We start from the raw sequence: 14,071 nt of genomic DNA, 5'->3' as shown, positions 1-14,071 counted from the left end.
ATCTGTCCTGTATATATAGCTGTATACAGGACAGCTGATGTATATCTGCAGTCAGTGATGATGGAGGAATACAGGAAGAAAGATGGGTGTATATAGCTGTATACACGACAGATGATGTATATCTGCAGTAAGTGATGATAGAGGAATACAGGAAGGAAGGAGGGTGTATATAGGTGTATACAGAACAGATGATGTATATCTGCAGTCAGTGATGATGGAGGAAGGTCTCTATATACAGGTAGCTGTATATACCCACCTTCCTTTCTGTATATAGAGACCACCTTCCTCCATCATCAATGACTGCAGATATACATCATCTGTCCTGTATACAACTATATACACCTACCTTCCTTCCTGTATATACTAATACTATCCATCCCCCTATATATACACACATACTGTACACCCTCTGTACTGTAAGGCCATATTTGATGGGCACAATGAGGCTGCAATTGATGGGCACATGCCTGCGCTTTATGTGATAATGACTAAGCCCCTCTCCTTCATTATATTGTCGGAGCGGAGTATGGGTGAGCTAAAATGATGCCCCCCCCCCCCGAAAAAAGTTCTGGGGACACTCATGCTGGGCCACTAATGTAACAAGGCACTTCTCCACTGTTTCCACTGATCCCTGAGGGAAGCATATCCATTGTCATCTGTATAATGGTGGAACATTTCCATAGACCATTAGTTTAATAGGGCACAAATATCTCCACTGACATGACTAACCATCAATATGACAGGTTAATTTCCCATAAACAACAATTCAATAAGGCACCTTTTCCACTGGTAATGAAAATGGGGCAGATCTCCAATAGCCACCACTGACCACTAGTGTAACAGGGCATTTCCCCACTGATCACCAATGTAGGACACCATTTCTTCACTGGCCACCAGTTTAACAGGGCACTTCACCCATGAACTCCAATGTAAGAGTGCATTTCTCCACTAACAGTATAAGTAAAGAAATGGCCCAATTACACTAGTGGTCAGTGGAAACATGGCTTGAAAAAAAATAAAGGTCAGCAGCTACAAATACTGTTTTTTCACCTTAATGCATCCTAGCACAGTGGGAGGATTCCCCCATCCACATCAAATGTGTGGATGGGGGAATTTTTTTTTTTTTTCATTCAATCTGCTGGTTGAATGAAAAAATAATGTATGGGCAAGAAGAGGAATCAGTGAAAAAGCTGGTGAGAGGGAGAGAGTTGAGATGCTATGCAGACTATGCACCCATACAAACATAGTATTTTTGAAACAAAAGAGTAGTGGGACTTTATGATGCCAAATGAGAACAAAATCAGTATAAAAATCTATATACTGTCAGGTCACCTTGAGGCGAGGTGACAGATTCACACCGTAGGGATCAGGGGTGCACAGCAAGGTTGTGGACCCTACGGCTGACTGCTGCAGATGGGGGACAGATCCCACTGGGGTTAGAGCGTAAGATTCCCTGGGGCGCCGAGTCTAAGAGCCAGCAGGTGTTCACCAGCGCCTCTAGTGGTGAGGATGGACTTGGCTGAAACTGGCTCCAGGTTGCGACCCCCAGGGTCCCCCAGCTCACACCCACAGTAGGCAACAGGAGGATAGGGATGGTGAGGGACAGAGCCAAATTCGGGGCCACAAGCAGACGGGAATAGTCAGGGACACGCCAAAGGGTCAGGATCACAGGCAAACAGGGATAGTCAAGGACACGCCAAAGTCGGTAACGAGCAACAACAGAATCGCACACGGCAGGTAACAGGACGCTAACACACAAAGGTTGATCAGCAGCGTTGGCCTGCAGTGCACAGGTTAATATAGAGCTCCCTGATAGGAGCTAGGGTGGAGCCATGCCAGAGGATGGATTACAAAAGCAGACAGGTGAGGGTCGGCTGGTCTCTAGATGAACACATGGGAACAGGTAAGCAGACAAACTATTGCATAACCTTGACATATACATTTTTATTACACATAAAACGTTGCCATAAACACAATATTGAAACATAGATATGCATAAAGAAACTTTGCGATAAATACAAAAATATGTAAATCTGATGGATACATGTACTTGTAACTGGTCTACGCGTTACATGGGATCCCCCCGCTTCTTGAAGAATTTAAGAACAGGGGACCATAATATCTGGACAGACTGGGTCTAAGGAAATATGTCGATGCGTAAAGCAGTAGACAAATGCAATTTGTTTCGTTATAAATATATTTTTCAAGTAAATTCGACAAATTTGTTTTATTCTGAAATATTCTAATTAACGGAAATTGGTTTAACAAATTTTTCGGAAATTCAAAAATATAAAAATTAAAAAATACAAAAATAACAGAAATCTGACAATTCTAGAGAACGAAAATCCAAAAATAAAAATGAAAATCCGAAAATTTGAAAACCCTAAAATTCAAAAATCTGAAATAACAACTAATAATAACTATTATTAACTCTTAAATTATGGATAGTGGAATTTCCTTTCAACTTTGGCTGTTAGTGAATACCAATTTATCCGAAGTTACGAATTATCTGAAATAACAAATGCCGCATCTAAACTAATGGAACATAATAATAATAAATAATAATAAAAATGTTTTATTATTATTAATTTATTACATTCCATTTGTTTAGATGCTACATTCGTTATTTCGGATAATTGTAACTTCAGATAAATTGGTATTCGTTATGTTCACTAACAGCCACATTTGAAAGGAAATTCCATTACCTATAATTTAATAGTTAGTTACTATTAGTTAGTTAGTTATTTCGAATTTTCAGATTTTCATTCTTATCTTTAGATTTTCGTTCTTTCGAATTTTCAGATTTTCTTTCTTATTTTTGGATTTTCAAATTTTTCGGACTTACAAATTCTCAAATTTGTAAAATTTTTGAATTTTTTTATTTCGAATTTCACAATTTTGGAATTTTGAAATTTCAGAAAATTTCCAAAATTCCAAATTTTTCAAATTTACGAATTTATTCTAAATAACAAATTTCATTCATAACAAATGACCCAAAAAGCAGCATTTGAAACAGAAAACACTATGTACAATATAATTCTCTACCCTGTATATGTTGTATATTATAATCCTGTTTAAGTGACTCTTTATGCTATGTTCAGTGGTGGACTTATCAGGGTCGCAGCAGTTGCACCTGCCCCCAGCCATCTGACAGTTTGAGGGGCCCACCTGTCCATTCCTGCTGTGCTTAGGCCCGCCTGTCCGTTCGTTCCGCCCCAGGGAGCTTTCGTCTGCTGATGGCGCTGAGGGGAGACACTGTAGAGCTGAGACTGTGGACCACCCCGCCTATCCAGAGAGAATGTAGAGAGGCGGGGGTGGACACTGAAAAAGAAAGTCAGCTGATCGAGTGAAGGGGAGGAGCTCTCTCCTCTGTGACTGCCAGGAATCTCCATGAGGTAAAGGCATGACTGGAGGAACAATCTGAATTCTGAGGGGATATCAATACGTCACAAATTGCCAGTGCAATCGATCCCAACCTTAACCACCTCTGCCTCTTAACGATTCCATCCCCTTACCACCACGGCAGATCTCACCCCCCCCCCCCCCACATCACCTTTTCATGGGGGATAGGGTTGAGATCTGCTGTGGGGATCAATAAGAGGCAGAGGTGGTGGGAGAGGATGGCACCACCGCTGCCACTGGTGCCACCCCATCAACAGCACCACTGCCACCCCCTCAACACCACTGCTGCCCCCTTAACACCCCCGCTGCCACCTCCCCTCAACACTACCACTGACACTGCTGCCACCCCCCCTCAACACTACCGCTGACACTGCTGCCACCTCCCCTTAACACCATTGCTGCCACCCCCCTACACCACATTGACACTGATGCCACCCCCTCAACACTGCTGATGTCACTGATGCTGAGGATTTCTTGCACCAGGGCCCTGACATTTCCAGTTACGCCTCTGGATATATTGTACAAAATACTCCTGTCCCCTGCACTCTATATGTTATTTTGTACATTATAATTCAGACCCCTGCACTGCATTCACTATTATACTTATATTGTACATTATTATACATTATACTCCTGTTCTATGCACTGCACGTACTACATACGATCAATTAAAAAAAGTACCTGCACTTCAAAATTCATGTTATCGAGAAATTTCTGATTCATGGTTCTGGCAAACTTGTCAATGGCTCGCAAAAAAACTCTGGAAGAAAGAAGGTATTATTGTGAAACATAGTGATTTACTGAAGGAATACACCTGCGTTCACTGTGTTCATTTTGAATATTCAATCATGTACAAAGGTACTAAAAAAATCATTTCTAGAAGTAATCAGATCCAATAGCCCAAACCAGAGAAGAGGATGTAAAGGAAAAAGAAGAAATATCAATAGTGAAACACCAAAACACCAAAACAATTAACAAAATTATACTGTTACAAGCTAATGTGATAGTGGGTTGCTGGAAGTGTGATTCCTAAAGACGACTGAGGTGCAGTGTCTATGAAGGAAACTGTCATTCACCAGTGTCCCCTGCAAAGAGTGATGGATTTTGCTGCGGGTGGCTCTCAGGTTGCGGCCCCATGCAGATGGCTGCTGACCAGGGAAAGCAGAATGATACCAAATTGATATACAATCTCAGAAAAAGGTACAAGCCAATAGCAGATTTGCTGGACAGGAAGTGGCCATGAAGCACACTTTACTGATCAGCAGGTGAGATTCAGCGAATCCTATAGCTTCCAGTGCTGTGCAGTAATGAGATACGAGCAGACCCTATCAGTGTTGCCAACCTACCAGATTGAAATTTACTGACACCACACCCAAAACACAGCCAAGTTTCTACTGCAATTTTCAAAAGTTATAACATTTTAAGTGCAAATTTTAACATTTAGGCTACAAACAAGGACAATATGCAATTAGCAATGTGATTTAAGGTAGATAGTGACAAAAAACATATTTCTTATTTTTTTTTTCTGACATAGTAAGTAAGCAGCTCAGGGACAGGATTTATGAGGGGAAGCAATTACAATGGACAGGCATACATGAAATTGATTCTCACAGTGACACTTCCAGCAGTGTGCAGCAGCACAGATGATGACACCTCACCAATATGACACGTCCCCTCCTGAGTCACAGTGACAGTCTCTCTCCACGCCAAGTGGTCCTTTCAGTCCACTTTAGTCCAAACAGCACTGAAAGTCCCGTTCCGGTTTGCCTTGCTCCCATCCCGCAGACTCGCACATGAGGCTCTGGCCACTTCACTCAGGTCCCTTGCACCATGACATTACACAACTTGCCCAGGCAGAGGCACTCGGATGATCTCGAGTAGTGATGGCCGAACGGTTCGCCCGGCGGTCGTTTCGCGGCGAATTTCCGACATTCGCGGTCCGCACGTTCGAACGCCTTTTTCCGTCGTTCGCCGCGGCGGACTTACGTGTTTAATGTATACAAGAACTTTAACCTTTGGTGACACGTTTATCATGTGATACAGGACAGCCAATTGAGACATGACAGCACATGGACACTTGTACATTCCCCCTAACCTATAAATACACCCGATCCGGTGGCCATTTTACATTCTTTCTTCTGTTAAGATAGGGACAGGTTCCTGTGTGGAGTAGGGAGAGATAAACCACTAGCTATTTGGTACACAAAAGTTCTTTTCAGGACTGGTATAGGTGTTAGGTGTTGATAGGTTTGCTGTGCTGCTGATTCTTGCAGCAGCCTGAGTGTCTTTTGTTAGTTTAGAGAAAGGGAAAGGACGGTGTATGCTACAGGGACAGCCAGATTAGTCTTTCATCATCATCATCATCATCATCATCATTAGCTGTTACTATCAAGGTCCACAAAAGAGCTGTTCCAGTAACCACTAATCGTTCTCTTTTTTTGCCAATTTGTATAGGGACAGGAAGGAAGCAGTGTTGTCAGGCAGTGAGGGTAATTTTAAAGACTTGCTGTTATTATTAGTTCCACAAAGGTTCTTTTCAGGACTGGTATCAGTGGTACAGTAATAGGCTTGTACATGTATAATATTCTTTCTTCCAAATATAGAAAGGATATTATACTTGACTGCTGCCCTTCTGCTGCAGTCTGCTAAACATTCACAACTCACTTGTTCCACAAAAGTTCTTATAAGGACTGGTAACTTGGTATAGGGTGCTACGGTACATAGGCTTGAGTGCGGTACAGTCTGCTGTTCTGTAAGGACCGCTATCGGTCCACAATAGATAGGGTTGACGTGCACCACTGCTGACCGCTGCCCTATACTGCAGCAGTCCTTCAGCGGTATAGGGACTGACGTACAGTCTGCTAATCACTAACACACAACCTGCTTGTTCCACAAAAGTTCTTATAAGGACTGGTAACTTGGTATAGGGTGCTACGGTACATAGGCTTGAGTGCGGTACAGTCTGCTGTTCTGTAAGGACCGCTATCGGTCCACAATAGATAGGGTTGACGTGCACCACTGCTGACCGCTGCCCTATACTGCAGCAGTCCTTCAGCGGTATAGGGACTGACGTACAGTCTGCTAAACACTAATACACAACCTGCTTGGTCCACAAAAGTTCTTATAAGGACTGGTAACTTGGTATAGGGTGCTACGGTACATAGGCTTGAGTGCGGTACAGTCTGCTGTTCTGTAAGGACCGCTATCGGTCCACAATAGATAGGGTTGACGTGCACCACTGCTGACCGCTGCCCTATACTGCAGCAGTCCTTCAGCGGTATAGGGACTGACGTACAGTCTGCTAAACACTAATACACAACCTGCTTGGTCCACAAAAGTTCTTATAAGGACTGGTAACTTGGTATAGGGTGCTACGGTACATAGGCTTGAGTGCGGTACAGTCTGCTGTTCTGTAAGGACCGCTATCGGTCCACAATAGATAGGGTTGACGTGCACCACTGCTGACCGCTCACCTATACTGCAGCAGTCCTTCAGCGGTATAGGGACTGACGTACAGTCTGCTAATCACTAACACACAACCTGCTTGTTCCACAAAAGTTCTTATAAGGACTGGTAACTTGGTATAGGGTGCTACGGTACATAGGCTTGAGTGCGGTACAGTCTGCTGTTCTGTAAGGACCGCTATCGGTCCACAATAGATAGGGTTGACGTGCACCACTGCTGACCGCTGCCCTATACTGCAGCAGTCCTTCAGCGGTATAGGGACTGACGTACAGTCTGCTAAACACTAACACACAACCTGCTTGGTCCACAAAAGTTCTTATAAGGACTGGTAACTTGGTATAGGGTGCTACGGTACATAGGCTTGAGTGCGGTACAGTCTGCTGTTCTGTAAGGACCGCTATCGGTCCACAATAGATAGGGTTGACGTGCACCACTGCTGACCGCTGCCCTATACTGCAGCAGTCCTTCAGCGGTATAGGGACTGACGTACAGTCTGCTAAACACTAATACACAACCTGCTTGGTCCACAAAAGTTCTTATAAGGACTGGTAACTTGGTATAGGGTGCTACGGTACATAGGCTTGAGTGCGGTACAGTCTGCTGTTCTGTAAGGACCGCTATCGGTCCACAATAGATAGGGTTGACGTGCACCACTGCTGACCGCTCACCTATACTGCAGCAGTCCTTCAGCGGTATAGGGACTGACGTACAGTCTGCTAATCACTAACACACAACCTGCTTGTTCCACAAAAGTTCTTATAAGGACTGGTAACTTGGTATAGGGTGCTACGGTACATAGGCTTGAGTGCGGTACAGTCTGCTGTTCTGTAAGGACCGCTATCGGTCCACAATAGATAGGGTTGACGTGCACCACTGCTGACCGCTGCCCTATACTGCAGCAGTCCTTCAGCGGTATAGGGACTGACGTACAGTCTGCTAAACACTAATACACAACCTGCTTGGTCCACAAAAGTTCTTATAAGGACTGGTAACTTGGTATAGGGTGCTACGGTACATAGGCTTGAGTGCGGTACAGTCTGCTGTTCTGTAAGGACCGCTATCGGTCCACAATAGATAGGGTTGACGTGCACCACTGCTGACCGCTGCCCTATACTGCAGCAGTCCTTCAGCGGTATAGGGACTGACGTACAGTCTGCTAAACACTAATACACAACCTGCTTGGTCCACAAAAGTTCTTATAAGGACTGGTAACTTGGTATAGGGTGCTACGGTACATAGGCTTGAGTGCGGTACAGTCTGCTGTTCTGTAAGGACCGCTATCGGTCCACAATAGATAGGGTTGACGTGCACCACTGCTGACCGCTGCCCTATACTGCAGCAGTCCTTCAGCGGTATAGGGACTGACGTACAGTCTGCTAAACACTAATACACAACCTGCTTGGTCCACAAAAGTTCTTATAAGGACTGGTAACTTGGTATAGGGTGCTACGGTACATAGGCTTGAGTGCGGTACAGTCTGCTGTTCTGTAAGGACCGCTATCGGTCCACAATAGATAGGGTTGACGTGCACCACTGCTGACCGCTCACCTATACTGCAGCAGTCCTTCAGCGGTATAGGGACTGACGTACAGTCTGCTAATCACTAACACACAACCTGCTTGTTCCACAAAAGTTCTTATAAGGACTGGTAACTTGGTATAGGGTGCTACGGTACATAGGCTTGAGTGCGGTACAGTCTGCTGTTCTGTAAGGACCGCTATCGGTCCACAATAGATAGGGTTGACGTGCACCACTGCTGACCGCTGCCCTATACTGCAGCAGTCCTTCAGCGGTATAGGGACTGACGTACAGTCTGCTAATCACTAACACACAACCTGCTTGTTCCACAAAAGTTCTTATAAGGACTGGTAACTTGGTATAGGGTGCTACGGTACATAGGCTTGAGTGCGGTACAGTCTGCTGTTCTGTAAGGACCGCTATCGGTCCACAATAGATAGGGTTGACGTGCACCACTGCTGACCGCTGCCCTATACTGCAGCAGTCCTTCAGCGGTATAGGGACTGACGTACAGTCTGCTAAACACTAATACACAACCTGCTTGGTCCACAAAAGTTCTTATAAGGACTGGTAACTTGGTATAGGGTGCTACGGTACATAGGCTTGAGTGCGGTACAGTCTGCTGTTCTGTAAGGACCGCTATCGGTCCACAATAGATAGGGTTGACGTGCACCACTGCTGACCGCTGCCCTATACTGCAGCAGTCCTTCAGCGGTATAGGGACTGACGTACAGTCTGCTAAACACTAATACACAACCTGCTTGGTCCACAAAAGTTCTTATAAGGACTGGTAACTTGGTATAGGGTGCTACGGTACATAGGCTTGAGTGCGGTACAGTCTGCTGTTCTGTAAGGACCGCTATCGGTCCACAATAGATAGGGTTGACGTGCACCACTGCTGACCGCTCACCTATACTGCAGCAGTCCTTCAGCGGTATAGGGACTGACGTACAGTCTGCTAATCACTAACACACAACCTGCTTGTTCCACAAAAGTTCTTATAAGGACTGGTAACTTGGTATAGGGTGCTACGGTACATAGGCTTGAGTGCGGTACAGTCTGCTGTTCTGTAAGGACCGCTATCGGTCCACAATAGATAGGGTTGACGTGCACCACTGCTGACCGCTGCCCTATACTGCAGCAGTCCTTCAGCGGTATAGGGACTGACGTACAGTCTGCTAAACACTAACACACAACCTGCTTGGTCCACAAAAGTTCTTATAAGGACTGGTAACTTGGTATAGGGTGCTACGGTACATAGGCTTGAGTGCGGTACAGTCTGCTGTTCTGTAAGGACCGCTATCGGTCCACAATAGATAGGGTTGACGTGCACCACTGCTGACCGCTGCCCTATACTGCAGCAGTCCTTCAGCGGTATAGGGACTGACGTACAGTCTGCTAAACACTAATACACAACCTGCTTGGTCCACAAAAGTTCTTATAAGGACTGGTAACTTGGTATAGGGTGCTACGGTACATAGGCTTGAGTGCGGTACAGTCTGCTGTTCTGTAAGGACCGCTATCGGTCCACAATAGATAGGGTTGACGTGCACCACTGCTGACCGCTCACCTATACTGCAGCAGTCCTTCAGCGGTATAGGGACTGACGTACAGTCTGCTAATCACTAACACACAACCTGCTTGTTCCACAAAAGTTCTTATAAGGACTGGTAACTTGGTATAGGGTGCTACGGTACATAGGCTTGAGTGCGGTACAGTCTGCTGTTCTGTAAGGACCGCTATCGGTCCACAATAGATAGGGTTGACGTGCACCACTGCTGACCGCTGCCCTATACTGCAGCAGTCCTTCAGCGGTATAGGGACTGACGTACAGTCTGCTAAACACTAATACACAACCTGCTTGGTCCACAAAAGTTCTTATAAGGACTGGTAACTTGGTATAGGGTGCTACGGTACATAGGCTTGAGTGCGGTACAGTCTGCTGTTCTGTAAGGACCGCTATCGGTCCACAATAGATAGGGTTGACGTGCACCACTGCTGACCGCTGCCCTATACTGCAGCAGTCCTTCAGCGGTATAGGGACTGACGTACAGTCTGCTAAACACTAATACACAACCTGCTTGGTCCACAAAAGTTCTTATAAGGACTGGTAACTTGGTATAGGGTGCTACGGTACATAGGCTTGAGTGCGGTACAGTCTGCTGTTCTGTAAGGACCGCTATAGGTCCACAATAGATAGGGTTGACGTGCACCACTGCTGACCGCTCACCTATACTGCAGCAGTCCTTCAGCGGTATAGGGACTAAGAGTTTTGTCACAGGGTCATTTAAAAAATGACATGCAGAGGAAGAGGCAGGCCCTTCCGCAGGGGTGGTAGGGGTAGGGCAGGAGCAACAGGCTTGAGCCAAAGTGGGAAGTTGCAGAAGGTGCGTTCAATTACTTTAAAGGATGCACCAGACTTGGTTGAGTGGCTCGCTCAGCCTTACTCTTCTGCACCCTCCTCATCCTCTCGATCTGCACCCTCTTCTTCACTCTCTGCTATGTGCACCCCCAAAGACACTACCACCAACAACACGACCACCACCACCACCACCACATACCTTCCGCTTGAGTCACTGGAATTATTTTCCGATCCATATCAAGAGGACATTTCTGATGCGCAGCCACTCTTGGTATTGGATCAGGAAGAGGAGGTAGCAACAAGCGCTACTCAGCAGTCTGACGCCAGTACCCAGATCAGCCCAAGGAGGAGGTTGGTCCCCGGTGTTGCTGCCTACTCTACTTATAGCGGTGGGGAAGGTGACGTTGATGATGACGTGTCTAGTGATGTCACGTGGGTGCCCACAAGAGAGGAAGAGGAGGGGAGTTCAGAGGGAGATATGGACCAGCAGATAGGGAGGAGAAGCAGCAATGACTTACATTGCACAGCAGGGACAAAGCAGACTGCAAATGTATCAGGAGCGAGTCATCGACCATGTACGGTCACATCTGGCGCTCCCAGGACACCGGCACATGGCTCCGCAGTGTGGGCTTTTTTTAACGTGTCCGCTGCTGACAATAGCGTTGCCATCTGCAATCTTTGCAGTCAACGCGTTAGTCGCGGTAAGCCCAATACTCACCTAGGGACGACCGCCTTAAGAAGGCACATGAGCAGCCATCACCGAGCCCAGTGGGAGCAACGGAACACACAAAGCCACACTGCAGGCTCTCACCGTCCAGCCTCGTCTTCTACTTCTCCTTCTCCTCTCTCCTCACAATTGTCCTCCACTCCACCTTCCATCACGCCAAGCTCACATTTTTCTGCAAAAAGGCAGGCTTCCGTGGGCCTAATGTTTGAGCGTAAAAAAATGATGACGCCGGATAACCCTCTTGCCCAACGGTTGGCGGCTGGCTTGTCAGAACTCATAGCCCGCCAACTACTGCCATATAAACTGGTGGACTCGGAGGCCTTTCGCAAATTTGTGGCCATTGGAACACCACAATGGAAGGTCCCAGGAAGGAAGTATTTCTCAGAGAAGGGCATCCCAGAGCTATATGGCCATGTTCAGCGGCAAGTGAATGTATCTCTGGCACACAGTGTCGGTGCCAAGATACATCTGACCACAGACACGTGGTCTAGCAAACACGGGCAGGGAAGGTATATCAGTTTTACTGCCCACTGGGTGAACCTTCTGACGGCCGTCAAGCATGTAACCCGTGGCACCCGTGTAGATTTGGTTTTACCGCCACGGATTGCATGCAGGCCTGACTCTTCTTCTCCTCCTCCTACTCCATCCTCCTCCCTCTCCTCCTCAGCTGCCTCCTCCTTTTCCGCTGCTAGCGTCTCTTCCACTGCACCGCCCAAGCTCCCCAGAACCTATTCCACATGCCAGGTGAGACGTTGCCATGCCGTGCTGCGTCTGTTGTGCCTGGAAGCAAAGAGCCACACTGGCCCGGCACTCCTTTCAGCTTTGCGTTCACAGGCAGATGAGTGGCTAACACCGCTCAATTTGACAGTTGGTAAAGTGGTGTGTGACAACGGTGCCAATCTGCTTAGCGCATTGAAACAGGGCAAAATCACGCACGTGCCGTGCATGGCACACGTCTTAAACTTGGTCGTGCAGCGATTCCTTGTCAAATACCCTGGGGTCCAGGACATCTTGCGGCAGGCAAGGAAAATCTCGGCCCATTTCAGAAGATCTTACACGGCCATGGCTCGCCTTGCTGACATTCAGCGGCGACACCATCTGCCGGTCAGACGTCTTATTTGCAATTGCCCGACGCGATGGAACTCAACCTTCTATATGCTTGATAGGCTGCTCCAGCAGAAACGTGCAGTTAACGTCTACCTGTATGAACTCTGCGAAAGAAACGGTTCTGGGGAGCTGGGTTTTTTTTCACCGCGCCAGTGGCTGCTCATGCGCGACACATGCAGACTTCTGCGGCCATTTGAGGAGATCACCAAACTGGTCAGTCGCAGCCATGGCGCCATCAGTGACATGGTACCTTATGCCTTCTTTCTGGAGCGTGCATTGCGTCGTGTCATTGATCAGGCTGTGGAGGAGCAGGAGCGGGAAGATGAGGAAGTCGCAATGCTGGATGAATTCCCAGGGGGGGCTACTCTATCTGAGACAAGTCAACAACAGGAGTCTGATGAGGAGTCAGAGGAGGATGGTGCCGGGGCGGATGAGCAGGAGCAAGAAGAGCATGCTTTAAACCTTTCTGGGATCCCTGTTGTGCGAGGATGGGGAGAGGAGAATGAAGAGGACGACATTATCCTGGATGATGAGCAGGAGCCAGGCCACCACACCGCTTCCACTTTAGTGCAAATGGGGGCCTTCATGCTCCAGTGTTTTAATAGGGACCCCCGTATAAAAAGCATGAGGGTCAAGGACCAGTACTGGGTGGCAACGTACTTAGACCCCCGGTACAAACACAAAATGGCGGAAATGTTACCGCCGTCGCAGAGGGCTGTCAGAATGCAGCACTTCCAGGCCTTGCTTCGAGAAATGCTGCATTCTGCTTTTGCGTGCGCTGGCAGAGGAGCAATTCCCACTCCCAGAGAAGGATTTGCGGGTACCAATCCAACAGCGCCTGCAAGAAGAGGCCGGTTTGAAGATGTGTTGGTGACTTCGGATATGAGGTCATTCTTTCAGCCGACCCATCGACAGGTGTCATCCGGATCCAGCATCAGGGAACGCCTAGACCGTCAGGTGTCCGACTACATTGGGTTAACGGCCGATGTGGACGCTCTGAGGAGTGATGAACCCCTAGACTACTGGGTGGGCAGGCTTGACCTCTGGCCAGAGCTTGCCCAATTTGCAATCGAACTGTTGGCTTGCCCCTCATCCAGTGTCCTGTCCGAAAGGACGTTCAGCGCAGCAGGGGGGATTGTGACCGATAAGCGTACTCGCCTAGCTCACCACAGTGTTAACTACCTCACATTTCTAAAAATGAATGAGGCATGGATCTCGGAGGAATTCAACACATGTGATCAGTAGACCATGTATATGTCTATAAACAATTTTTGGAATCAAGCACACAGACCTTCTTAATTCATTTGGCTCACTTCCCTGACCCAAAAAAGCACACCGTACTATATGCCCCTACCCTCCTCTTTGAAGAGGTTGAGCGGTGTCATATTTCTACTGGGGCTGCTTATTATGAGGGGTTCCCACCATCCCTGTGCTGTGCTGACTTCCTCCTGGGTGTTCTTATTATGAGGGGCTCCCACCATCCCTGTGCT

General features: G+C 47.1%; 1 protein-coding gene across 2 annotated transcripts in view; it reads right to left on the bottom strand.

The window, feature by feature from the left end:
• Positions 1–14,071, bottom strand: part of DOCK2 (dedicator of cytokinesis 2) — a 513,334-nt gene that overhangs the window by 273,805 nt on the left and 225,458 nt on the right. For both annotated transcript variants that reach the window (XM_077473501.1, XM_077473502.1), the window contains exon 30: positions 4,084–4,162. In XM_077473501.1, coding sequence (XP_077329627.1) covers positions 4,084–4,162 — 79 coding nt within the window. The remainder of the gene's footprint in view (positions 1–4,083; positions 4,163–14,071) is intronic.

This window comes from Lithobates pipiens, unplaced genomic scaffold (assembly GCF_037356315.1).
Source record: "Lithobates pipiens isolate NorthernLeopardFrog02 unplaced genomic scaffold, aLitPip1_a1.2 Scaffold_8, whole genome shotgun sequence".
NCBI lineage: Eukaryota > Metazoa > Chordata > Amphibia > Anura > Ranidae > Lithobates > Lithobates pipiens.
Note: the sequence above shows the minus strand (reverse complement) of the source record. Positions and strands in the feature narration are given on the sequence as shown.